The sequence below is a fragment of the Salvelinus alpinus genome, chromosome 25, assembly GCF_045679555.1.
Source record: "Salvelinus alpinus chromosome 25, SLU_Salpinus.1, whole genome shotgun sequence".
NCBI lineage: Eukaryota > Metazoa > Chordata > Actinopteri > Salmoniformes > Salmonidae > Salvelinus > Salvelinus alpinus.
Genome location: NC_092110.1, coordinates 15126195 through 15153928, shown reverse-complemented (window position 1 = coordinate 15153928; position 27734 = coordinate 15126195). Strand labels below are relative to the sequence as shown.

The window sequence follows — 27734 nt, the reverse complement described above, 5'->3', positions numbered from 1 at the left end:
TACCTATGATAAAAATTACAGACCTCTACATGCTTTGTAAGTAGGAGAACCTGCAAAATCGGCAGTGTATCAAATACTTGTTCTCCCCACTGTATATACAGACCCATTTACAATCTTATGCCATGAGGTTTTCAGTAGTTGTTAGTTTCCTGCGGACATACATCTTTGTTCATACACAAAGTCATGGTATCTGTGAATACACTGCATTGTCATAGGGAGGTCTCCACATTGGAGCCATTCCTATGGAAGGACCTGTGATTGTGGTAGTTCTCCCTGCAGTGGACATGATTGTGGCATTTCTCACTACAGTGGACAATGAGCACTGGGAAGCAGAGAGCATCCTGGTAATCCAGGGGGGTCCTCGTCGTCAGTGCTTAGGCGTCCGGACAGGCAGCGGATGTTCTCACTGGGACTCAACTGCTCATCCAAACTGTTTCTACTCCTCCAGAAACAGCTGCGCTGCGAGCCATAACGCCAGCCCAAGGAGAAGCGGTTGTCGCTGTAGGACACCTGGCCGACGCGCGGGCTACTGCTGGTACATAAGCTGAGGGCATTGCCGGAGAAAACGGAGGAGCTGCTCATTGCCCAGTGACAGCGCTTGCAGTTCTGTCTGAAGCCACCAGAGGAGCACTGGGCCATTTCCATGAGACAAGCCTCAGAGTAGCTAGGCACCAGCTGCTGGTTGGAACGGATGTGCCACTCCAGATCTGTTCTGTCGATTGTGTTAACCCGGGGGATCCGGTGGCTGTAAGGTCATTCGTTGAGAGGGGTCACAGGGACGTAAACCGCCCAGAAGAGCTTCTCCACACGGTAATGGACGTAGGTAGTGTGGTACTCTGTGACAACCCTCAGGGGCCATGAGAAGGTGAGAAAGGATGCCGCCCAGAACACATGATGAGACACCATACCATGGACGGTGGTCAGGGTGAGAAAACACAATCACATACTCCTTTAAGTTGATGTCCTTCAGGTGCATCCCCCCGTACCTCCATACAGTCGTCTAGCTCCTCGTTGTGAAGAACTTTGCTCTTTGGGTGAGGTAGGAGTTCTCAGACTCCACATTAGCAAAACTAAAACACTCAGTGAACCTCAGTTTTGTGAGTGGGGCCATGCAGTTGTTTTGAGACTGTCACACCCTGGCCTTAGTTATCTTTGTTTTCATTATTATTTTAGTTAGGTCAGGGTGTGACATGGGGAATGTATGTGTTTTGGTTTGTCTAGGGGTTTGTACGTTTAATGGGTCAGTGTCTTGTCTAGGTGTTTGTATGTCTATGGCTGCCTAGATTGGTTCTCAATTAGAGGCAGCTGTGGTTTATTGTCTCTGATTGAGAGCCATATTTAAGGCAGCCATAGGCATTTGGGTTTTGTGGGTAATTGTCTATGTTGTACGTTTGTAGCTTGTGTGTGCACTTACGTTTATAGCTTCACTTTTGTTTAGGTTTATAATAGTGTTTGTTTCGTGTTTTTCTTTATTCTCAAATAAAAGAGAATGTATTTTCCACACGCTGCGCCTTGGTCCACTTCTTCCACTGAAGACGATCGTGACAGAGACGTCCTTCACCCCACAGTGAACGTTGTCATATTCCGCCTCAGCCACATGGGCGTTGACCCATTATTGGTAGACCTGGGTGCTGGTGTAGGCGTCCTCATTACGGTAGCATGTGACCTGCCGGGTCTGTCTAACATAGTGGTAGCTAATGGTCTTCCACCAGATGCAGGGTTTAGCTTGCTGCATCCTTTGAACACGTTCATAAATGCCTTCCACGCCCCATTTTATGCTGCAGCTCACTCTTGTCATGGTGCTAGCACTCCACTAGGTAGAGTAGGTAGAGCATGAGTAGGAAGGCCAGAGGGGTGTAGACGTAGCCATCAGAACAGGGGCTGTCATGGTACATCATGGAATTCCCTTTAAAGGCACTGTCAAAGGTGAGGCGGGTCACCTTGGTGAAATGACACCACACCATGGCTCCTTTGCAGCTGTACATGAGCATGGAGAGCAGCAGGCCTTTCCAGATGCTCTCTTTACACAGGGACTTGATCAGGGATTGTTTCAATGTCACGGCTGTTGAAAGGAGAGGACCAAGGTGCAGCGTGGTGAGCGTACATTTTCTTTATTTAATCAAAATGACGCCGAACAAAACAATAAACACTACAAAAACAAACCGTGAAGCTCAAAGGCTATGTGCCCTAAACAAAGTCAACTTCCCACAAAGACAGGTGGAAAAAAGGGCTACCTAAGTATGGTTCTCAATCAGAGACAATGATAGACAGCTGCCTCTGATTGAGAACCACACCCGGCCAAACACAAAGAAATAGAAAACATAGAACATAGAATACCCACCCCAACTCACGCCCTGACCAAACCAAAATAGAGACATAAAAAGGATCTCTAAGGTCAGGGCGTGACATTCAAGTGCTTCTGCTGTTAATTCAAAGCATACAAAAAAAGGGAGGATAGTGTAAGTAAATGTAAATGGACACAGCATTTTGAATTTCAAACCATTCAACATTTCATGACCATTGTTGAGGTCTTCTGATGTTTTATTCACAATGTTTATCCTTCCCCCCCCCCACATCTATGAAGCTCCTATTTAATTCACTGCAAGGTTGCTTGACTCATATTTTATATATATATATATATATATATATATATATATATATATATATATATATATATATATATATAAATCTATATATATATATATATATATAAATCTACCTAAACCTATAGGCAATTGAAACAATTTGCTTCATTCTTGATAGGAAAATACTATAAAAAATACTATTAAATAACAGGATAAAAGGAATCGTCATACCCCCTTAATGTTTTAATGTTTTTTTAATATAGCTTTATTTCCACCTTGTTCATCCTAGGCTACACCTGAATACAGTAAGGTCTGAGTAAAAGCAGGCATCTGATGTACGAATGTACATTTTGAATCTTTCGATTGCCATCAATATTCGACCATGTATTGCTTTTATTATAGCAAGACTTGTGGAAATTGTATGGCAGCATAATATGAGTGGTACCTCTTCTCTGGTGTCATCCTCAAACGGTGGTTGTACTGCTCTCACTCGCTGAAGCAGCCGAATTTCAGAATTGAGTTTACTTAGATTGCTTGCTCCAACGTAGAGATAGTTGCTTGTGTCTATCCAGTTTCCTTTGTTAATTTTGCACATAAAAAGCGTGATTTATTTGCTTTTAATCTATAGGGTATGTATTTTAAATAAAGGCATTCAGCAGCGGAGAGAGCTGATGGCAGACATTTAATCGAATAAAACATACAGGTAACAGACTAAAACGTCGCGATCAAGAAAGCATTTACACCAGCGGCGTCTTCCAAGAGATCAGGGTATTTAGAATCGTGTTTGAATTCTCCCTCACCCAGATTAAGGAACGTGACCTTGTCGGTATGCTGAAGTTATCCTCTCCACTAAGCATTTTATAGTCAACCTGAGCAAATTGGGTCGAGTCATACACACCTGTTATAAAGACTTTATAATATGAACAACAACCTAACAATAATAGAATGACAAATTGCCTAGTAACAATACAACTGATTCAGCCTACTAGCCTAATACTTGCCTAGGCTACTAATAACAATAGTATGTACTATAATTGTATTTATAAATAAACACTAAAGAATGGTAAGAAAACAAAAAGCAGACGGGCAAGACATGGTGAAATTGTTATGCGATATGTCTTGAGTTTGTTCAGGTTAAAAGATTGTTCTGAAATGCAAACCCTCAATGAAACGGCAGATGGCAATGTAGGCCTACACACGTACAATATGAGTAAAAAACGAAGGCAGTAAAAAGTGTTAATTTGTTGTGTAGGACTATTTTTTATTAACATCCCTACTGAAAGTAGATCAGGATCTTTATGGATCATTTCCTCTCCAATATGTCTCAGCATATGAATAACTGAAAATGGCTAACTATTTACATTAAGGTATAGGGCCTACTTGAAATTATGTATAAAAGAGTTTACGTAGGTATACTGTAACGGTTAATGATTAGATTAATCCAATATAATTTATGCATCTATAAATAAACACATTGATATGTGTCCTTGTCATTAGCTGCATGCACTGGCAATAATAACAGGCTAATTATCAATGGGCTACAGTGAAGTCACATAAACTCACTATTTGGCAAGGAACAAAAAAACAAGCACACAATTTTAACCTATGTGTTTTAACGGTTTATTACAGATTCATAAACTATTCATAAACCCCATATACAATAATTTGTAACGGTTTATGAATAAATCCTATTAAGCAGACTAGTTACCGAAATATATGTAGGCTAGCCTATACTTTGGCTGGGAAAGATGGTGAGACTCAAAGCATCTTGATTGAAAAAGTATCCTACAATTGTTGCTCCTCGCTAGGGGCGCTGGTTGAACACAGTGCAATAGAGAATACAATGTAGCCACTCAGTGTCAGCCAAATCCATGATATTAACACAATCTAAAGAGCAAGGGGAGTTTCCAAAGTCATCAAACCCGTCCAACTTTCTCATTTACAGCTATAGACCACTGAAAATGGATCCTATTAGGGCTGCTGTTCCTTTGCTATGGCTTTCCCTGTGCTTTGGGAATATTCTGGAGGCAGCGGTACTTGGATCATTGCAGTACCCCTCCGGTGCGGATGATAACGGGCTTGTTTCACATCTGGATGAGCGGAGTCGCAGAGAGCCGACAGCGGTGTCCAGGAAAGACCCTCCGATAAATGATACTATCGTCCCCCATGAGTATATGGTATCTCTATACAGGACACTATCTGAGATAGAGAGCAGAGGGCTTAACAGCAGTGTTCCTCGCACCGCAAGACACGCCAACACGGTGACCAGTTTCGTGGATCAAGGAAAAGGTGGGTGAAAGTGAAATCAGTAGGTTTATTATTATCACTCAAGGTATACTTAATCATGGTGGTTGCCATTTATTTTGGGTTTGAAGGCAATTCAAATAGCTGACTCTACTGGACGTAATAAATTAATTGTGATTAATGGGTTACAATCAATCAGTTATCCAAATATCCATAGGCTACTGCAAATTGCTGTATTATAGGTCAACCTATTTGGACAAGTCTGTGTTGGAAAATTATATGGTAAATACGAGACAACTGATTTGGGAGTATTTAGAAAAATGTCTGTCATTGGGTTTAAAAAAAACTTTTTTGCCATTTAAAAAAACATGATTTCCCCTCATTAATTAAAATAGAAACATTGAATTGCAATATCTTGAAAAACCTGATAACCTTACAGCGAATTGCTTGACAATTTCCTTCTCCAGCAGTCATTATTTTAAGATGAATGCATTCATTTGAAATGCTCCCCTACGCCACATCCCAACATCTGTCACGTTGGCAACAATGCGTTATTGAAAAGTATTAAGGAGTCTAAAGTAGGCTACCTACAACTGAAACATTAGTCTATTTGGGGAGGTAGCCTACATTTGTTTCACATTTATATGGGAGTTTTCTAAATACTCTAAATACTTCCAACGAAATATGAAGTCAAATGTCTCGTATTTCTAACATCTGTGATGTATAAACCTCACTGGCACCTTGAGCTAAACACTTCGAAAAGGCCTGCTTTCCCCGAGTCCAGGTGTTGCTGATAAAAACATACTTGTAATTTAAAACGGGTGTTCACATAGAATATTTGTTTGAATAAGTATAGTCTGTCAGTAGGCCTATTCCATCAAAGTAAATAGCAGGAATACAAGTACCTAAACTATGTCCAAAACTGTTTTTTATTGGGCATAGTGCAATTTGTTAATCAGGATTTTTAAGGAATACGTTTTCATGTAAATATAATAACAATGACACTGTTTTAGGTTCATGTAAACCTATACATTATAACAACAACAATAATAGTAACTATAATAACAACAATAACAATAACAGCAAGGATTATTCAACATTTTGGTTTGTAGACCTATGGCAAGGAATTATTTCTCTACTTCCTCTCAAAACATGTTATAACTGTGTGTTATTCTTGTGTGTTAAGAAATGTGTTATTATTTTCAAAGGACTATAGTCATTTTACATAATCTTTTTGATGATTCCAAACTTGTTTTAAAGAACAAACACAATTAGAAGGTAAAAGTGGAGGTAATTAAAACATTTTTTAAACTAGATTCCAAAACAGGCATGAACATCTTTTCGGTCTTAATGCACAATCATTTAAATGCATCAGAGATGAGAAGTATCATTTCCTTGTATTTTGGTTTCAAAGTCAGCAATTAGTAGTAGTCTTAAGAGACAATATTATAGTTTTTTATTGATGTAATTTAGTTTTGCCAACAAAGTAATCTAGTCAATGTGCACCTATGTGTGAGTTTAACTGTGTGCACTGACTTTCCTATTCACTTGCCCCCATAAAGCTCACAGAGCAAGTTCACGTCAGGTACATGTAGACACAGAATATATGAAAAGAATGCAGCTTTATCTTTTATTCACTGAGATTACAACATAGTCTGGGTTATGTCATTGTTTTGTTTTGCAAGCGGATATTTGCTAGGATAGTGCTGCTCCCTTCACCTTTCATTGTCTGGGTATTCCACTTAAGCCTGCCTGGCTGGTCTTTCTCAGAGGGGGACAAGGGGTAGAGATCATCTGCACTCAACAAAGGCTTGAATGTCCTTTTCCAGCAGGAGCCTCACTGTGCACAATTCCATTTATTTTGAGGTCCCTTCCATAATGCATCGATGACACGACACCACAATCTGGCCTTGGATTCTTATGCTACCCATCTGTATTGGAGAAGAAAGCCCCTTCATGTTTTAACCATGGAACTGCGGTTTCGTCCTCAGGTTGCACCGTATCCCAAGACCTCTTGCTTGGGTTGAATGTCAACATGAAAACTTTTGAAAGTTAGGCGATAGTCTGTTCCCTCTTAGCAAGCTTTCCCCCCTGCCAATTGCCACATCTCCGTCATGGTTGCAACTGTGGTATGGCTGATGCTGTGAATAGCTGTTACGTGCCAAACTGAATTCTCTGGGGAGGGAGGACGTAGACGTGACTAACATATCAGATGCATAGAAATTATTTAAATATTATTTTGTTTGTCTTTCTTTTTCATGTATGTGATACTTCAGGTGAGTGTCAGGTTTCTGTTTGTTTGTGGACTATAGCTGTTTGTGCACCCATCACTATATGAAATCCAAACATTCTACTAAATATACATTACATCCCCATCACTTTGGTGTGTTCAAATCTCTAAAGCCACCACTTTCTCTCTATGAGAAATATGGACCGAAGGAGGAAGAAAGGAAGGGAACTGAGGCCACTTCAGTTTCAGTTTCTCCAGTGTCTCGCCAAACCCTCCTCTCACTCAATCAGTGTAATTAGCACATACTGCCAAGGACTTGAGCCTGCCTACAGGTCAGCCAAGTGCTTTCCTCCTGGCCTGCTCCTGCAGCTTTTGTCAGCTCTGTTGCTTGCATGTGGAAACGGTATTCCCACCGAGGGGGAGACACACAGACAGGGCTTCATGGCCACAGGCTTTCTGTCTAGCGTAGAGAGCCACTGCACTTGACCAAAGGGGAGTTCCTGCCAAACGTTGAAGACTTGTTTACATATGGCCGCAGACACTCAAAGAGATTTAAGTCAGCTGACGTCCAGTGCTTGGTTTGCGTTCCCCACCCTCTTTTGGAATAGGTGTGTTTTAATAACTGTGTATGTGTGTGTTAGTGTTAGATTCAAGTGACTAGCCTGTGTTTGATTCCACTACAGATCACTCCTCCTGGGGAAGTGGCCAGCGCTATCTCTTCGACCTCTCCAGTCTGTCCAGGACTGATGAGCTTGTGGAGGCAGAACTGAGGATCCTGAGAAAGCCACTGTTGGATCTCCTTCCTGTGCTGACATGGGGCAGGAATCTTTATCGCCTCCTCCTCTACACTTGTTCGTCTGAGGGGAACTCTGGGAGACGGCTGCTGGATTCCAGGACAGTCGACGTTCTGGATGGCGAGCCTCCCAAATGGGATGTATTTGACGTGTGGGCAAGCGTGAAGGCTCGACGAAGGAGCCACAGGACAGCAGCGAGCAACGACCTCCTTGTGGCCTGCTTTGACCTGCTGGTCGTTTCGGAGTTGACCAAAGAGGCAGCCAACCCTCTTACAGTAGGGCTGGGACGCCGGTCTCGGCAGCCCCAGGAGAGGGCCTTGCTGGTGGCTTTTTCTCGCACCCGCAGGAAAGAGAACCTGTTCAAGGAGATCAGGGAGCAGATAAAGGCAGTGCGAGGAGACATGGGTTTTCTGGATCCTTTGGACCTCTCTGGTGACGTGGTTGGTCACCTATCCAGGCGTCGCAGACGCCGGACTGCCCTGACCAGCAGATCTATAGGTGGAGCTGGTGGGGGAGGAGGAGGCGTCGGTGCTGGAGGAGGTGGAGGAGGAAGGAGTGGTGGAGGCAGCGGGCGCAGGAAGACTCGATGCAGCCGCAGGCAGCTCCATGTCAACTTCAAGGAGTTGGGCTGGGACGACTGGATCATCGCACCGCTGGATTATGAGGCGCACCACTGTGAGGGCGTGTGTGACTTTCCGCTGCGCTCACACCTGGAGCCAACAAATCACGCCATCATTCAGACACTTATGAACTCTATGGACCCTGACTCCAGCCCTCCCAGCTGCTGTGTCCCCTCCAAACTCAGCCCCATCAGCATCCTCTACATTGACTCTGGCAACAATGTGGTCTACAAGCAGTATGAGGACATGGTGGTGGAGAGCTGTGGCTGCAGGTAGCATTGCGACAGAGGGGGATGTCTGATTGTCTTGTCGGAAAATCAATTGGTGGTTTGATGCGCTTGTTAACGCAGGCCTCCCCTATTTCTTCCCCCTAAACCAACTGTATTTTGTGATTTGCTGAAAAAAGTCCCGACAAGTATGCTCATTACTGATCTGCCTTAACTTGAGTGGAACATAATCTAATTTGCTGCTTAATTTATTAGAATTTGTCATTGAGCTGCTATTTAATTTCATGAGCTCTTTAGCATTTCTTTACTCATAACATGCTCCGTCTCTCTCTCTCTCTCTCTCTCTCTCTCTCTCTCTCTCTCTGTCCCCTTGGCTCTGCATGTTGTTCGATGCTGTCAACCTTAGTAAATATCCCATTCTTAAACAACTGCTATGCTTCTGACTTTGGTTCTAATACATTACTTTAGTAATCCATTTATGATAAAGTGTATAAAACATCAGCCCTAGCTTTAAATTTGCTGAACAGCAGACAGAATGAATTGAAATGAACAAAACCCCAGACTTCTAGCGTTATGACAACAGCGTTAGAGTACATGTGTGTGCCTATAAGAGAGGCATGGGAGTAAATGATTTGATATCTTTAACTATCAGAAGACATTGTAAGACAGTTTTAGTTCCCTGAACTGCTCCCACTGTGCTTGCTCTTAACTAAAACAACATTTCAAATGTATGGGAGGACACAATCAAAAAGGACTTTTGAATATTGCAGTTTGCATCACACAAGACCCTACCGTCATCTCTTGGACATGTTTTAGATAATGCTGCTGTCAGTATTGAAAAATCTGGACATTGTTATGCATCTCTTTAGCAAGACAGAAAACGTCTCCCATTTATGGAGCTGTCTGCTGTAGAAACCTCTGTCTATCAGCCCAACTTGGAGGAACCGTGATCTTTAGTTAGGGATATGCTATAGGACCCATTTACACAGTTAACTTAGAAAAATAGCTGTGTCACAATGCATTTGCTTATATCACTCTATATCATTACTATGCAAAGATCAGAGGTATATGATATGGAACATTTAAGGTATGAATGAAGGCGGTATGAATGAAGGGCGACAAGGTGAATTTGAAGCAGATTTTTATGGCATGACTCCGATTTATTATTGCTTGCAACTGAGAAATTTCGTTTTTTTGCAGTAGGCTTTCTACTACAGCTGGTAATGTACATGACTTAAACAAGCAGATCCCGTGCTAACTTTGATTGATATGGCGATTCATTTCCCTGTCAACAGCACAGAAGGCTATATAATGTCCATAGGAATTCCTTGTCAGGGAAATGGAACATTGGAATTCACCATTTAACACTCCAGGTACTGAATTATAAGAGCACATGATTTTGCTAAATACTATTGATCAAACAGCAACATGTGTTGGTCTTTGGATGTAATTTCCATCTATTCCATTTTATTTTAGAGTTCAGTCCAGAGTGGCATGTTAGCCTGCTGGTCCAAATACACTATATATACAAAAGTATGTGGACACCCCTTCAAATTAGTTAACTTGGCTATTTCAGACACACCCATTGCTGAAAGGTGTATACAATAGAGCACACAGCCATTCAATCTCCATAGACAAACATTGGCAGTAGAATGGCTTTACTGAAGAGCTCAGTGACTTTCAACACGGCACCGTCATAGGATGCCACCTTTCCAACAAGTCAGTTTGTCAAATTTCTGCACTGCTAGAGCTGCCCCGGGTCAACTGTAAGTGCTGTTATTGTGAGTGGAAATGTCTAGGAGCAACAACGGCTCAGCCGCGAAGTGGTAGGCCACACAAGCTCACAGAATGGGAGCACTGAGTGCTGAAGCGCGTAGGGCGTAACAATCGTCTGTCCTCGGTTGCAACACTCACTACCGAGTTCCAAACTGCCTCTGGAAGCAACGTCAGCACACTAACTGTTTGTCTGGAGCTTCATGAAATGGGTTTCCATGGCAGAGCAGCCGCACACAAGCCTTAAATCACCATGCGCAATGCCAAGCGTCGGCCGGAGTGGTGTAAAGTTCGCCGCCATTGGACTATGGAGCAGTGGAAACGTGTTCTCTGGAGTGATGAATCACGCTTCACCATCTGGCAGTTCGACGGACAAATCTGGGTTTGGCAGATGCCAGGAGAAGGCTACCTGCCCCAATGCATAGTGCCAACTATAAAGATTGGTGGAGGAGGAATAATGGTCTTGGCTGTTTTTCATGGTTCGGGCTAGGCCCCTTAGTTCCAGTGAAGGGAATCTTAATGCTACATCCAACAATGCCATTCTAGATGATTCTGTGCTTCCAACTTTGCGGAAAAGCGAGGTCCATACAGAAATGGTTTGTCAAGATCGGTGTGGAAAAACATGACTGGCCTGCACAGAGCCCTGACCTCAACCCCATCGATCACCTTTGGGATGAATTGGAACGCCGACTGCGAGCCAGGCCTAATAGCCCAACATCAGTGCCCGACCTCGCTAATGCTCTTGTGGCTGAATGGAAGCAAGTCCCTGCAGCAATGTTCCAACATCTAGTGGAAAGCCTTCCCGGAAGAGTGGAGGCTGTTATAGCAGCAAAGGGGGTACCAACTCCAATTTAATGCCCAAGATTTTAGAATGAGATGTTCCATGAGCAGGTGTCTACATACTTTTGGTCATGTAGTGTATGTTTGTGCTTTAGCCAACTCTTCCCTGCCGTGTTTGTTCATTGTCATTCCAAACATACAGGTATCACAGCAAGAAATAAGTTATTACCTGCTTTTCAAAGGTGGTAATTAAGTGTAAATTCCCCACTGTATATTATTTCGCAAATCCCAGTGGAATCACATTAATACAAGGTAACTAAATATGCACAGTCAACACATAGGAAACAAAACCACTTGCAAAGTGTAAACTAGGCACAGATCATATGTGGTGTCCTTAGGAGAGAACTCCCTTGCAGATATTTCATAGTATTGGTGAAAGAGATCAGCCTTTTGCATCACACTCTCTCTGTAATATATTTAACACTGTTTGTGGTTACGTCATATCACTGAGTCTCAGTTTAAATGTAATTATATTTCCTGTAATTCCAAGTCAAATTCAAACAAAGATTCTTGAATATAATTTGAAATGACCAAACCATTCTGTCTGCATTGACTCCCGTGTGGTGTACCAACATTTATGTACATTTAGTTGTATTTCTTCAAATAGATATATTCCCATGTTTTTGCACAAAAGGCAAATAGTCGATAATTTATGACTACAGACTAGTGCATTTCTAAGTACAGGAGTATTTGTACTGATATACAATATGTGAGTCAAATGTAATGTACTAATTATCATATTTGAGTGTTTGCTTCTTTTGTTTGGAATTCTGTTTGTTAAAATATTTCATTTCATTTCTAACCAAAATCCAAAGCAGCTTTCATGCATTTTGTTCCACATGTTTTAGTCCAAACCAGAGATTGTTTACTTTTTACGGTTTTCTTTTACGATTATGTTAAACCGATTTGGTTCTTTATGAATTAAAACAAAATCCTGCAAAACGGACTATAGTGGCATTTTGAACTAAGGACTACGCTCAAAAACAAACAAGAAATTCTCTGCTTGTGTTATATTTTCAAACAGCAGAGGAGATTTAGTGGCACATAATTTCCAGGAGGCCGATACATGGCTATAATGCAACTCTCCAAACATTGAATTCACCTAACATTCATTGATCAATAGCAATGTTTGAATCAATTTTCCAGAGTTTTTATTTAAATGTAAACATGAAACTGCCCAAACATTAAGAAAAAGGGGGTGTAATGATACAACTTCCTGTAAATTCCTGTTGCACATATTTTCGATGGAAACATGATTACTATCAAAGTTACCCTCCTTTTTGAATATCTTTTCAACTGCAGTGACATTCTGCTCAGTGGAAAATAGTTACCATAAGAGCTTCTTGATTAGCGTGTATACCCTTTATCTAAATTACATCAATACGGCAAAGGATAATAAAACAAAAGTGGCAGGCAGAAAATAAACCCCAAAAGCTAATTTAGTCCAGAGAGTAGCTCCTCTGGTATGCTATGCCTTGATATTAGATACATTTGTATTTTTTCCACTTTGTTTGTGTGCGTGTCCTATTACAGCTACTTTGTATGACTGGTTTTTTTCTGCTTCTTTGTGATCCATAATGCCAAACACATTTTCATGAAAATGGCAGGACAAGGAAGTGATTGAGCTGTTCCATACTTCATTTCATGTTTACTTCAGCAAGCTTGTCTTAGCATGTCCATTGTCTTGAAATAGTATTCCCCTGCACAGTTGTTACATTTTGTTGCACATTTTGCGACTGAAAATCTGTGGCAAGACAGAGTTTGCTGTAAATCAACGATCCCCATCCAACTTGACAAAGCTTGAGCAATTTTGCCAAGAACAATGGACACATGTTAGGATTTGGTGTTGAGTGTTGTAAAGATCATTGGGGGAAAATGCCTCAAAATCCTAGACTCTAACGCAACAAAAGGTGAAAGCTGTGCAATGGTTAGGATGGATGTTGTTTCAAGACTCATGGATGCTTCACGAGTACAAAGTGTTGTTGTGAACATCTGACCGACTCCCGGGTCGGCTTATCCAAGGATGGTCTCTCTTCCAAATGCACTGTGGGAGGTATTCTGACTTGAGATCTGCATGCTCTATTCTAATTTAACAATATCATCAGTTGCGGTTTGACCTGGGCAATGTTAAAGTTAGTAGCTGTTAACACTGACAAAATATATTTTGAGTTTTGTTTGTGTAAGAGCATTGGTTTGTTATTGAATTGGGATTCTGATATGAAATTCACAGATCTTAACAACATCTATGCAATGTGTATTTCGCCATAATTCTGCTTTAACCTAATCAAATATGATGTCTTCCCCATGCTTTTCAAGGGAAATTCAGATAAAGGTAACCTTTTCCTTTTCATTCTCCTCCTTTCCACATTTATTGATTGGATTTATTGAATATTAGAGAGCATTTGATTTCTGGCAAGAAACACAAATTGTATGAAAGTCCCCCACATATTTTTTAAAGACATGTAAGCTTCTGTATAAAGATCATTGTACAAGTGAAAGCTTGTTGAAGTTCATATTTTGTTGAGAAGGGAAATGTTTGAGATTTAACCGTTAGACGGCCATTAGTTTTTTATGTGTTCATGTAAAATGCACTGTGTGTATGTATGTATGTATTCTATGGGTTATAAAGGTCTGTACATAATGTAAATTAACTGTAAACAGCTCTTTTCTCTTTTGGAAATATTTTATAGTAGTATATATTTGAAAAAGTATATGTAAGCACACTTTTTATCCTCATTTTATGTTCACCAGTTTTTTTTGTAAAGATTATTTTATTAAATATTGTATTCATAATAATATGAATAATCTTCCTTTGAGTCTTCCTGTAAGTGACTTTGAGAGCCTTAGTAATACAGGTAAGAGCAAAAACTGTGACAACCACGGTCTTCCCTGTATAGCACTAGCTAGATTTGAAACACAGACTTTTTGACCTTGGGACAAAAAGAACCCACACAGTGCCTTCAGAAAGTATTCACACCCTTAGACTTTTAAAAAGTTTTGTCGTCTTACAAAGTGGAATTAAAATGGATTTGTCCTTTTTTGTCAATGATCTACACAAAATACTGTCAAAGTGGAAGAAAAAATATATTATTTGTAAAAAAAATGCATGTAAAATAAAACATAATATATCTTGTTTAGATAAGTATTTAACCCTCTGAGTCAATACATGTTAGAATCACCTTTGGCAATGATTACAGCTGTGAGTCTTTCTGGGTAAGTCTCTAAGAGTTTAGCACACCTGGATTGTACAATATTTGCACATTATTCTTTTTAAAATTCTTCAAGCTCAGTTAAGTTGGTTGTTGATCATTGCTAAAGAGCCATTTTCAAGTCTTGCCATAGATTTTCAAGCCGATTTAAGTCAAAACTGTAAGTAGGCCACCCAGAAACATTCAACTCCAGTGTATATTTGGCCTTGTGTTTTAGGTAATTGTCCTACTGAAAGGTGAATTTGTCTCCCAGTGTCTGTTGGAAAGCAGACTGAACCAGGTTTTCTTCTAGGATTTTACCTGTGCTTAGCTCTATTACGTTTATTTTTTATTCTAAAAAACTCCCTAGTGCTTACCGATGACAAGCATACACATAGTATGATACAGCCACCACCATGCTTAAAAATATGAAGAGAGGTACGCAGTGTTGTGTTGTGTTGTATTTGCCCCAAATAGAATGCTTTGAATTCAGGACATGAAGTTAATTTCTTTGCCACATTTTTTGCAGTTTTACTTAAGTGCCTTATTGCAAATAGGATGCATGTTTTAGAATATTTGTATTCTGTACAGTGTTCCTTCTTTTCACTCTGTCATTTAAGTTAGTATTGTGGAGTAACTACAATGTTGTTGATCCATCCTCAGCTCTCTCTTATCACAGCCATTAAACTTTGTAACTGTTTTAAAGTCAACATTGGCCTCATAATGAAATCCCTGAGCGGTTTCCTTCTTCTCCGGCAATTGAGTTAGGAAGGACGCCTGTATCTTTGTAGTGACTGCGTGTATTGATACACCATCCAAAGTGTAATTAATAACTTCACCATGCTCAAAGGGATATTCAATGTCTGCTTTTTTAATAGGTGCCCTTCGTTGCGAGGCATTGGAAAACCTACCTGGTCTTTGTGGTTGAATCTATGTTTGAAATACACTGCTCGACTGAGGGACCAAACAGATAATTGTATGAGGTAGTCATTAAAAAATCATGTTAAACACTATTATTGCACAAAGTGTTCATGCAACTTATTATGTGACTTGTTAAGCACATTTTTACTCATTAACTTGATTAGGCGCGCCATAACAAAGGGGGTTGAATACTTATGGACTCAAGACAATTCAGCTTTTCATTTGAATTAATTTGTAAACATATCAAAAAACATAATTCCACTTTGACATTGTAGGCACAACATAATGTGGAAAATGTTGAGGGGTGTGAATACTTTCTTCAGGCACTGTAGTTGTTGTTGTGGGATTTGGAAATGAAATGATGTAATTTAGTTATAAACATTTGAGGAAGGCTGAAAAGAAGCTACTGTATCAATGTCAAAACAAAACATAACAAAGGGAAACAATAAAGGGACTTTGTAAAATTATGATTTGTTGCAGACGATGGTGGAACAGGAGAAATACAGAATATTTCTGGATATTTTTTTGTCCCCGCAAGGGGACCTGCACCACTAAAGACACATAACACAGTAATGCTTGTTTGATTTTGCCACAGTTTAAACCACCAGGGCAGGATTACTCTATTTCCCGCCACAAAATACCCTTGTCTCATGGTTTAAATCAAGGATAAGTTAATTAAGGGGTTTTGTCATTCCTTTTGATGGGGCCAAAGAGGGAGATTAAAGTAGGCTTGGTTTACACAGGGATTCTTTCCTCCAATGTCTCCACAATGCAGCTGGTGATGGTTTTCTCTAGGGAGATGTTTCCCTCTATGTTTTCCATAAGTAAAAACTAGCATGGGGTTTGGGTAGGGTAAGATATGACATCTACCTAAAGCAGATCTTTGATAGAGCATGCACAGGCACCTTGGCCGTCAGTCCATGGTCAATGCCAAGTCCATTCACAGAAAAATCTAAACGATGACCACGAGGGATATAACAATGTGTAGCCAATGCTCAGACCAAGATTTAGTCCTCAGAACTTCAATGGAGTTCAATCCATTGGTGTCATTCCTGAGCTTGAGTTGATTTAAATCAAGCAAAAACAAAATATGGACTCCTTCAAAAAACATTTAGATTTTAGATGACTTTGTCCAAAGGCAAATTAAGAACCTTTTCTTTTTTACAGTCCTAGAATTTGAAAGCCTTCAGATGTCAGCAAGCTCAACACATCCTTCCTGACCCAAAAAGGGTTGACCGCTTACTCTGACAAAAGCAAACTCTTACTTCCAAGATTAGTATATTTTTGTCAAATAATTGATTTTGTATTCAAAACTCAAAGAGATCGCCTTCACTTAAGCAGTCAATAAATTGTTAAATTCCAATAATTGTCCAGGTTCAGAAAAACTTACATTAAAGTACTGCAATTCTGGCAACGTTGATACACTGTGAGAAACTCATATTTTGAGATCAGGTCCCCTCTGTCCATATAATCATATTAATTTAAGATTTAAAAGGCAAAACCGATCAGAACTCCTACTCTGAGACTCTTTATAGAGGCCCTGGAGTGTTTTTGGTGCCTGCCTCTGTAAAACACGACTGAGGGAAATGCCACTTCATCTTCAGAATGGGGATAATTGTCCTGAATCAGCTCTTGTGTGTTTTGGCTGCACATGTCTGTCTCTATTGCCATCTTGTTGTACTTTTATGGAAGAAATTGACTATTTAACCCCTCCTTCTAAGAGGCGGAAAAAAGTCACAGGATTTTCTGAACTGTGGGCAATTTGATATAAAGGGACCATGCCATGGCTTTAAAAGGGTATGCTGAAATGTCAGAGCAAATATTAACTCACACACCACTACATTGTCTTTCTTTGTGGAGCTGGGAAATAGAATTTAAAAACCCAATAGTTAGTCATCAATGATACATTACTTTGTCTCACAAATTATATATATTTTTAAGGAAATGTGAAAGTAGAGGCACTGCAATCACAAAGCAAGTCAATGGATGTGAAAGAACATACATTCCCCAGATAAATACTTTTCCTTCATTTATTTCAATTCGAAATATTTACATAGAACAAAAGCTGTCACTTTTTAATAATTATATATATATTACACATACATACACACACACAGTACCAGTCAAAAGTTTTGACACACCTACTCATTCCAGGGATTTTCTTCATTTTTTACATTGTAGAATAATAGTGAAGACATCAAAACTATGAAATAACACATATGGAATCATGTAGTAATCAAAAAAGTGTTAAACAAATCAAATATATTTTAGATTCTTCAAAGTAGCCATCCTTTGCATTGATGACAGCTTTGCACACTCTTGGCATTCTCTCAACCAGCTTCATGAGATAGTCACCTGGAATGCATTTCAATTAACATGTGTGCCTTGTTAAAAGTTAATTTGTGAAATTTCTTTCCTTCTTAATGCGTTTGAGCCAATCAGTTGTGTTGTGACAAGGTAGGGGTGGTATACAGAAGATAGCCCTATTTGGTAAAATACCAAGTACATATTATGGCAAGATTAGCTCAAATAAGCAAAGAGAAACAACAGTCCATCATTACGTTAAGACATGAAGGTCAGCCAATCCGGAAAATTTCAAGAACTTTGAAAGTTTCTTCAAGTGCAGTCGCAAAAACCATCAAACGCTATGATGAAACTGGATCTCATGAGGACCACCACAGGAAAGGAAGACCCAGAGTTACCTCTGCTGCAGAGGACAAGTTCATTAGAGTTAACTGCACCTCAGATTGCAGCCCAAAGAAATCCTTCACAGAGTTCAAGTAACATATACTATGCCAAGAGTGTGCAAAGCTGTCATCAAGGCAAAGGGTGGTTACTTTGAAGAATCTAAAATCTAAAATATATTTTTGGTTACTACATGATTCCATGTGTGTTATTTCATAGTTTTGATGTATTCACTATTATTCTACAATGTAGAAAATAGTAAAAATAAAGAAAAACCCTGGAATGAGTAGGTGTGTCCAAACTTTTGACTAGTACTGTATATATATTTGATTTCATATTTTTCATGACAATTACAAAACATTTAGTTAATACAGGGTACATAATGATTAGTAATTTAAAGTAATATAATCTAAAGTAATGTAAAACCAAATTTACACATGAGCACAACTCAATTTTTTTTTGTAGAGGATCAACCACCAATTGCTTTGTTTAATGAATTTATGTTAGTCTCTGTATCTGAAATCCTTTCTATTGCATTGCAGTCATGACAAGGATGAACGAAACCCCATCTAGTCTGTAACTCTCTCTCCCTCTCCGCCCAGATCTCATCCATCACACTGGTATAAACAACATTAGTCTCAGTGTGTATTCAACAGGAGCCTAAGCCTCAGATAACACTAAGCCTTCCATATTCATTTGCATTTCAAAATGGGCAGATATCAAATGCATCCAGACAACTAATAAACCAAGATTCCCCATCAAACACATAAATTAAGGAAGGCTTTTTGAAGAGCTTTCCTGTAAATGGTTACATCACCAGTGGCTGGTGGCCAACAGTGGAAGGAGTGCTCGGTCAGAGGTTGGAGGTCAAAGATGAACACTAAGTCTGCAGATTCCTTTGTCAGAAATAGACTTTCTTAGATTTCCAAAATATAGGAAATCCAACTTTAGTTGGAGTTAACCTTTTGGAATGATGCGCATGCCTTGTTATTTCATCACAGATGTATGGCTAAATTCAATCAAACATGCACTAAAAACACATTGTTCCGGCACTGCACTGTAGGGCAGGAAATGGAGACAAGTTATCTGTATCAGGCTGTGTTGACAGAACACAGAAAAATATAAATCAAATAAAACCATCGAGTTGATCTGCCAACACATTTTGCCATGTGCAATCAAACATGTTCAACACGTGTCTGGGATAATTCAGAAACAGCATTCTTTTTTTCCATGCATCAGGAAAGCATGGTTGAGTTAATATGTCTTTGAGTTTGTTTGACACTAATGTGCATTTTTGCAAAACAAAAAGGATGCTGTTTTTGATTGAATAGTGCCATATGTTACATTACATTACAGGGTAATTAAGAACCTATGAACTAATCAAATGTATAAATAGATTCCAGCTGATTTCTCTTGGTCCTCTTCAGCAAACACATACCATTACTTTACAAAGTGAAGTATCACAATTTCCTGCCAACCCAACAAAAATTTGGTAACAACAAATACATATTTATATGATTGGTGGTCCAATAAAGATATAACGCGATACGCAAATCAATACAATTAGAATTAATAATCGTATCAAAGTTTTGGTCATTATACATTACTTAGCTATACAGTATATTGAAATAAAAACTTATTTTAAAATTTTAAATCGGGAAAGAAAACAGACAGAACAAAGTTTGGGGTCCAATGTCAAAATACAAGTCAATTTTGGGATTTTCATAAAAACTATGTGGTTGTTGAAGCCTACCTGATATCTCTGTAACTATAAGGCAGTGATGGTACTGTAGTGGCTATAATCACACGTTATAGCCTAGGGAACTAGTTTAGTGCTTAAAGAGCTTTGACAATGATTTGGACAAATATCTCATTCTTTCATTTCACTACCAGATGTCATCACTCCTTAAAAGTTTTACATTAATTTAGGTAACATAAACCCGACAACATCATTATCCAATTGATATTTCGATGACAATTTCCTTAAATCACGGTCACACTGTCATGCTGCTTGGAGCGTATTTGAAACTAGCTCCATGTTTGCAAATCTTTGCGGATCCATTCAAAGATCATACCAGCCACTTCCTTTCCTGCGTCCAAGACGAAGGCATGACGAATTCCTCGACTACACAGTCTGATGTCTCCCTCTGGAAACTTCTTCTTGATCTCCTGATAATACTGCACAGGGCACCAGTGGTCACTGGCTCCATAGTAAAACACAAGCTGAACAGAGGAATGACAAAATATCCATAACTAACATAGCATTAACACTTTTCATTATGAATTTACAACTCCATTTGATCTGTGGATACACTTGGCACTGGAAGATTCAAAGGTTTTCATTCACTTATTTTAATTCTCCTTTTTAACCGACAATAGATGAAGTCCAAAGACTGTCAACCAGTGCAGATCCATCGCCTCCGCCCATCCTCTGTGAGGATGGGGATTCTGGTTAATATCACAGAGAGAGAAGGAGTACACTAGCGAGAACACATACACGCATGCACACACACTGAAGGGGATACACATTATTCTTGATGAAAAAATGGATAAGAATAAAGTGGGAGAGAGAGAGAGAGAGAACGTTGGGCTCAATTCAGAATTTTGGAATTGACTCGCATTCACCTCATGAGTTGAAATCCAATTGAATTGGCCACACCACATGGGATGTAGAATTTTAATTTGAGTGAAAGGAAGTAGAATTTAATTCAGTGCAATTCAAATAAATTCTACTCAGTCATAAAACATGAGAGTTTCATTGAATCTGACAGGTCACACTTCCAGATACCAAAGAATACATCACTTTTCTCTGGAAACAAGGTTCCTTATACTCCTTTAGCCTTAGTGCTAAAGAATAGGCAATTATATTTCCATTAATAAAAACTTAAATTCAAATTCAGTTCAAATACAAGAATTTAATTGGAATATGTGAGGCATCCTCAATTTAATTCTGATTTGAGCCCAACCCTGATAGAGACAGTGGAAGGGGGATCCTTACAGTGACACCTGCTATTATAATCTGACCACACCCTCTGCACATTAACTATGAAGCTTATCTCCCTTTGATCAGCTTGAATGTGACACTCACCTCTCCACTCTCTTTGAAAAGGAAGAAAAGGAGTATCTGCCATTTAATGTCTGGCTTTTGTCTACTGTGTATGTGTGTGTGTTCGAGAAAGAGAGAGTGTATGTGTGAGAATGTTATAGCTACAGAGAGTGTAACCCATAAAATATTCACATCTGCCAACAAGGAAACATTAAAACGTGAGGGTATATGAACAGCAGATTTATGAGGCTTATAAAATGGATCAACTGAGACATCTCTTAACTGCAGTTTGTAAGTGTTCCACTGCATTGGGCCAAGAGTCCTCAGGAGTTCAACACCTCCCTGTGAATAGGTAATGGGAAGGTAAATGGATGGTGTGTAGGAGGATATGTTGCAGGTCCTCCAGTAGTTTAAATGGGTCAGAGAGGGACTAACACTTTGAAGGACTGGCACATGGGAGAACTTCTGTCACTGTGTTTCAAACAACACCTTATATTAACATGCTGACTAGACCGGGCATGTGCGTGCGTCCGCATATGCCATTAGGCGCATTTTGATTTTGTCCATCCCCAACAGACGTGATCAGGACAAGCATGTTGAAATATCAAAACGAACTCTGAACCAACTATATTAATTTGGGGACAGGTGGAAACACATGAAACATTAATGGACATTTAGCTAGCTAGTTTGCTGTTGCTAGCTAATTTGTCCTGGGATATAAACATTGGGTTGTTATTTCACCTGAAATGCACAAGCTCCTTTTTTGGGGATATTTGTAGAATTTTTTCCCATTTTGAGTCACACAAAATTGTGAGTTCTCTACTCCAACTAATAATCCACAGATAAAAGGGGAAACCTAGTTAGCTTCTAGTAATCTCTCCTCCTTCAGTCTTCTTATTCTTCTGTGGACTTTATATGGCGGTTAGCCACCACCTTTGACTGGAGTGTGGACCTCATTTCATCTTTCAATCACCCATGTGGGTATATGCTCCTAAAATCCAATGAGAAGATGGGAGAGGTGGGGTTTCCCAGGGCGTCAAGCATTAAACATAAAACCAAGTTCTATTTTAGCACCTGGCTGTGCAGACGCTCATTGGCGTGCGAGCAATTTGGATGAAATGAATGAATAACATGTATGTGTACATTTATTTTGCAACGCTCGCGCATGCACCGCTCGCACACGCAAAGCGGGTGGTGTGGTCAGCATGTAACATGTCAGTCCATTTCTCAATATGTCCACCAGAGATGGTTTGTTTTACCGTCTGTATTCACCCTGTATCTATGGGTAAACCTTATCAAGCCCATATCGGGATGGAGTTATAGTGCATTCTTCAGACCACTTCACTTTTTCCATATTTTGTTACGTTACAGCCTTATTCTAAAATGGATTCAAAAACAGTTTTTTTTTTACATTTTAGCAAACATATTAAAAATAAAAACGCAAATATCACATTTACATAAGTATTCATACCCTTTACTCAGTATTTTGTTGAAGCACCTTTGGCAGCGATTACAGCCTCGAGTCTTCTTGGGTATGATGCTACAAGCTTGGCACACCTGTATTTGGGGAGTTTCTCTCATTTTTCTCTGCAGATCCTCTCAAGCTCTGTCAGGTTGGATGGAGAGTGTCGCTGCATAGCTATTTTCAGGTCTCTCCAGAGATGTTCGATCGGGTTCAAGTCCGGGCTGGCTGGGCTACTCAAGGACATTCAGAGACTTGTCCCGAAGCCACTCCTATGTTGTCTTGGCTGTGTGCCTAGGGTCTTGTCCTGTTGGAAGGTGAACCTTCGCCCCAGTCGGAGGTCCTGAAGGCTCTGGAGCAGGATTTTATAAAGGATCTCTCTGTACTTCGTGCCGTTCTTCTTTTCCTCGATCCTGAATAGTCTCCTAGTCCCTGCTGCTGAAAAACATCATGCTTCACTGTAGGGATGGTATTGGCCAGGTGATGAGTGGTGCCTGGTTTCCTCCAGACGCGATGCTTGACATTCAGCCCAAAGAGTTCAATCTTGGTTTCATCAGACCAGAGAATCTTGTTTCTCATGGTCTGAGAGTTCTTTAGGTGCCTTTTGGCAAACTCCAAGCGTGCTGTCATGTGCCTTTTACTGAGGAGTGGCTTCCGTCTGGCCACTCTACCATAAAGGCTTGATTGGTGGAGTGCTGCAGAGATGGTTCCATGACCAAGGTCCTTCTCCCCCGATTGCTCAGTTTGGCCGGGCGGCCAGCTCTAGGAAGAGTCATGGTGGTTCCAAACGTCTTCCATTTAAGAATGATGGAGGCCGCTGTGTTCTTGGGGACCTTCAATGCTGAAGACATTTTTTGGTACCCTTTCCCAGATCTGTTACCCGACACAACCCTGTCTCTGAGCTCTACGAACAATTCCTTCAACCTCATGGCTTGGTTTCTACTCTGACATGCACTGTCAACTATGGGACCTTATATAGACAGGTGTGTGCCTTTCCAAATGTCCAATCAATTGAATTTACCACAGGTGGACTTTAATCAAGTTGTACAACATAAGGTCTACCTGTTGTATTCGGCGCATGTGACTAATACATTGTTTTTGTTGTTGATTTGATCTCAAGGTTGATCAATGGAAACAGGATGCACCTGAGCTCAATTTTGAGTCTCATAGCAAAGGGTCTGAATACCTATGTAAATAAAGTATTTCTGTTTTTGTTTTTTTATAAATTTCTAAAAACCTGTTTTTGCTTTGTCATTATGAGGTATTGTGTGTAGATTGATGAGTAAAAAAATATATTTTATCGATTTTAGAATAAGGCTCTAATGTAAAGAAATGTGGAAAAAGTGAAGGGGTCTGAATACTTTCCGAACGCACTGTATATTCCAACAAGATCACAATACATACTGTATGTTTCCTACCTTGTCAAGGTTTTGATTGATGGTGAAGTTGTCTCTCTCCAGAACTTCCAACATCTCTTGACTCCCCATGTACATAGCATTGGCTGAAATAAAAGAGGTGAAAAAAGTCATATAATTAAGCTGTTGTTATCATACTCGATGGCCAGTTTATTAGGTTATGGTTAGGTTCATGAAACTAGGGCATGGCTCGCTATATAAAGCAGGCAGACAGGCATTAAAGCATTCAGTTACTGTTCGATTGAACGTTAAAATGGGCTAAACGAGTGACCTAGGAATGGTATAATCGTTGGTGCCAGGTGCGCCGGTTCCAGTATCTCAGAAACGGCCGGCCTCCTGGGCTTTTCACAAACGACAGTGTCTAGGGTTTACTGAGAATGGTGAGACAAACGTAAAACATCCAGTCAGCGGCAGTCCTGTGGGCGAAAACAGCTTGTTGATGAGACAGGTCGAAGGAGAATGGCAAGAATCTGTGCAAGCTAACAGGCGGGCCACGAACAAGCAAATAATGGCGCAGTACAACAGTGGTGTGCGGAACGGAATCTCGGAACGCACAACTCTTCGGTCCTTGTCACGGATGGGCTATTGCACAGCGTTCCACTCCTATCAGCTAAAAACAAGAAGAAGCGGCTCCAGTGGGCACGCGATCACCAACACTGGACAATTGAGGAGTGGAAAAACATTGCCTGGTCCGATGAATCCCGGTTCCTGTTGCGTCATGCTGATGGCAGAGTCAGGATTTGACGTAAGCAGCATGAGTCCATGGCCCCATCCTGCCTGGTGTCAACGATACAGATGGTGTAATGGTGTGGGGAATGTTTTCCTGGCACACGTTAGGTCCCTTGATACCAATTGAGCAACATTTGAACGCCACAGCATATCTGAACATTGTTGCTGACCAGGTGCATCCCTTCATGCTACAAGGGTCCGACCGGGTACTAGATGGGTGTACCTAATAAACTGGCCACTGAGTGTATAACACTGTTCCTTCTATTTTCTCAAGCTGTAAAAACACACAGACAGACATGTAGTATCACACAGGCATGTGTAGTATCATTGTTTTAACATTCAACAAAAATTCAAAGGAAAGAGTACGAGGACTAAGAAATCAGAGATTAATGTATCTCACCCCCCCACTAACTCCCAATTATCCATCTCAATCTTACACAGCTGGAAAATATAATGGGGAAGAAGGGGGGGACATGGATGGCTCATTGGATACCAGAAATGATAACGGTAAAAATGTGAGTGAAAGATGGGGAAAACCCTCCCCAGAGAGCAGTGTAACTCAATGCCTTTGATTCTACGTTCCATTACATTTCCCTTTCAGCAGCATGTACTTTTTATTAAAAACATTAGTCGAGAGACAATTATTATTATTTTTTTTAAAGCTGCACTCGCTGGTAAATATTGCTATTATTTCAGAAGTTTTGAGAGTCCATCAATAATTCAGACACGCAAGCAGCACGCACACAAACACACACACACAAAATCATAGAACCGAATAGCTAATTTCTGCTCAACACAATGATTCAAGGAAATGTTCAGTGAGAGTAATCTCTAGGCTGTACTCAGTGGGTGGTTGGGGAGGAATATATGGATGAGAAAACTGTTAATATCTGTACAAATATCCTCCTGTCCTGTGAGTGATCACTCACGCCTATCTCCTCACTGCCACGGTCCCTTTCTGGATGAGGTGGTGGCAGTGGGGGGTTTGTGTGTGTGTGTCTGTGTGGGTGTCTGTGTGTGGAAGGGGGAGGGGGGATTCAGGTCCCCGTAGCAAGCCACTCATATTTCCATCTTTTGCTGTTCTGAGGAGGAGGAAGCGAGGGTCCGTTTGCAAATCTGCACCACTTGTGCGCATATTAATCATAATCTGTGAGCGGCGTCGCCTTGTATTGTGGAGTGCCGGCTTTGAAGCGCTTTGTACCTGGCACAGGATTGGAGAGAAAGAATGCTTTTCTTACTCCAAAGGCCAAGGGTGAGAGGCAGAAAGAGTGAAAGACGAAAAGTTCCAAGTCAGTAAAGAGGGTGTGATTCTTTCATATAGCACTGGTTTGTTTAGTCTTTGAGGTAATTTCCTACATTTTGAGAGCTTAGCCCAGGGTTGTAAGGCAGCTTGTACGTCTCTCAGAGATCCCGGTGAGTTGGGGGTTTCAACAGCGTCACAGCAACAAGAGGGACACACTTAGCTCTCTGATTTATGCTGCAGAGGGATGGCCAACAGGAGAGAACGGCCTAGTGAATGCAGGCATTGTGTGTGTGTGTGTGTGTCAATTTGTGCAAAAACTGTGCGACACACTGCAACCTGAAGGATCTCAACAGATGTGCTGCACATATGTTTCTAAAATACAGTCTCCCTTGAAAATGAAATCAAAATGTGATATTATATTACCATCTGGCTATTGAATAAGCAATTCAATTGTACATCCAAGATGAGTCAATCACAGCTTCTGTGAGACTGTGCTTCCAGACACTCAAAAGACAGGGGGGAAACTATTATAGATCGAATGATAGGAAACATTGAAACCTCACCATAACCCTGTCTCAATCAACATCTAGCTGTCTAGAAAAACTCAACCAGTAACTCCTGTTTGTGAGCCATCTTGAGGTGCTACCCCGGGTCTTTATGAGCTACTTCCTACATTCCACACACATTTTTAACTATCTCCGTAAATCTTCACTCTCTGTAAAATCCAGCTTTTTCTGAGTGTGTAAATTACTTCATGATAGCATCCCCTTGGTTCCAAAGGTCTTTAACCTTGTCAAGCTGAATAATTTCTCTTCCCACCATTGTGTAATTACTCATAAATGGTTATTCTACTTCCATTTAGTTACACAGCCTTACTGTTGCCTATGGAGCAGTACTACATCAAAATAAAGGTTTCCAACGTATTCCTCTTTGATGGTATGCACATTTGACAGTGTGGCTTTAAGTAAAATATTTATTGAGTATTACACCAACTAGATCCTGTTTCAGGTAGATGTTTTACTATTTTGAGAGAATATACAGTACTGTATATGGTGATATAGGAAAAACCAACCTCAACGCAAATACACCTTGATTTCAAAGCCTTTAGGCATTTGGGTTGGGTGATGTTTGATCTCTCACAAATGGCCAGTTATCTGCGTATTATGACAGAAAACAAAATCTGTACCCCCTTCCTCCGTGCGTAACCATGGTGACTCATGTATACCCGCCGATATCAGCAATATTATGTTTAAAGTATTCTGTTTACCCCAGTCAAGTTTGAACATAGTAGCCTCTAGGCTACGTTCCTGGTCTTTCTGTAACACATGACTGAGGACAGAATCCTAACTTGAGGAAGTCAAGGTAAATCATGCATCAATGTCAATGGAAGACATGTGATGCAGCTTGAGTTGCATGTAAGTAAAGATAAATTAGAGCACAGTAAGGAAAACAGATGGGATGACAAAGAGAGTAAGAGTAATAGGAAGTTAGGAAGAGATAGATGTGAAGAAATTCATGTAAGGAACTTAGCAAGAGAGAGAGAGAGAGAGAGTGTGTGTGTGTGGGGGGGGGGGGGGGGGTGAGAGCAAAGGGGAGGGAGAATCCAACCTGTCCATGAGATCTGTTGGGGGAGACATCCCCAGCTGTAGCAAGCTCCCTTATCTCTAGCAGTGGAGTTGGGGGGTGGATGGGGGGGTTGTACTTGGTAGGGCATGGCATTCCAGCCCAATAT

General features: G+C 40.4%; 2 protein-coding genes and 1 pseudogene across 2 annotated transcripts in view; 1 reads left to right on the top strand and 2 right to left on the bottom strand.

Moving 5' to 3' along the window:
• Positions 1-209: 209 nt before the first annotated feature.
• LOC139553044 (transmembrane protein 151B-like) lies at positions 210-2934 on the bottom strand (annotated as a pseudogene).
• Positions 2935-4441: 1507 nt separating this feature from the next.
• LOC139553420 (growth/differentiation factor 6-A-like) lies at positions 4442-15889 on the top strand. The gene is made up of 2 exons (XM_071365720.1): positions 4442-4874; positions 7743-15889. Exons 1-2 carry the CDS (start codon positions 4457-4459, stop codon positions 8747-8749), a joined length of 1425 nt encoding a protein of 474 aa, XP_071221821.1. The 5' UTR covers positions 4442-4456; the 3' UTR covers positions 8750-15889.
• A 1549-nt stretch (positions 15890-17438) lies between these two features.
• Positions 17439-27734, bottom strand: part of ldah (lipid droplet associated hydrolase) — a 62345-nt gene continuing 52049 nt past the window's right edge. The window contains exons 6-7 of the mRNA XM_071365721.1: positions 24034-24116; positions 17439-20330 (exon numbers count right to left, since the gene is read on the bottom strand). Coding sequence (XP_071221822.1) covers positions 20136-20330; positions 24034-24116 — 278 coding nt within the window. The 3' untranslated portion in view covers positions 17439-20135. The remainder of the gene's footprint in view (positions 20331-24033; positions 24117-27734) is intronic.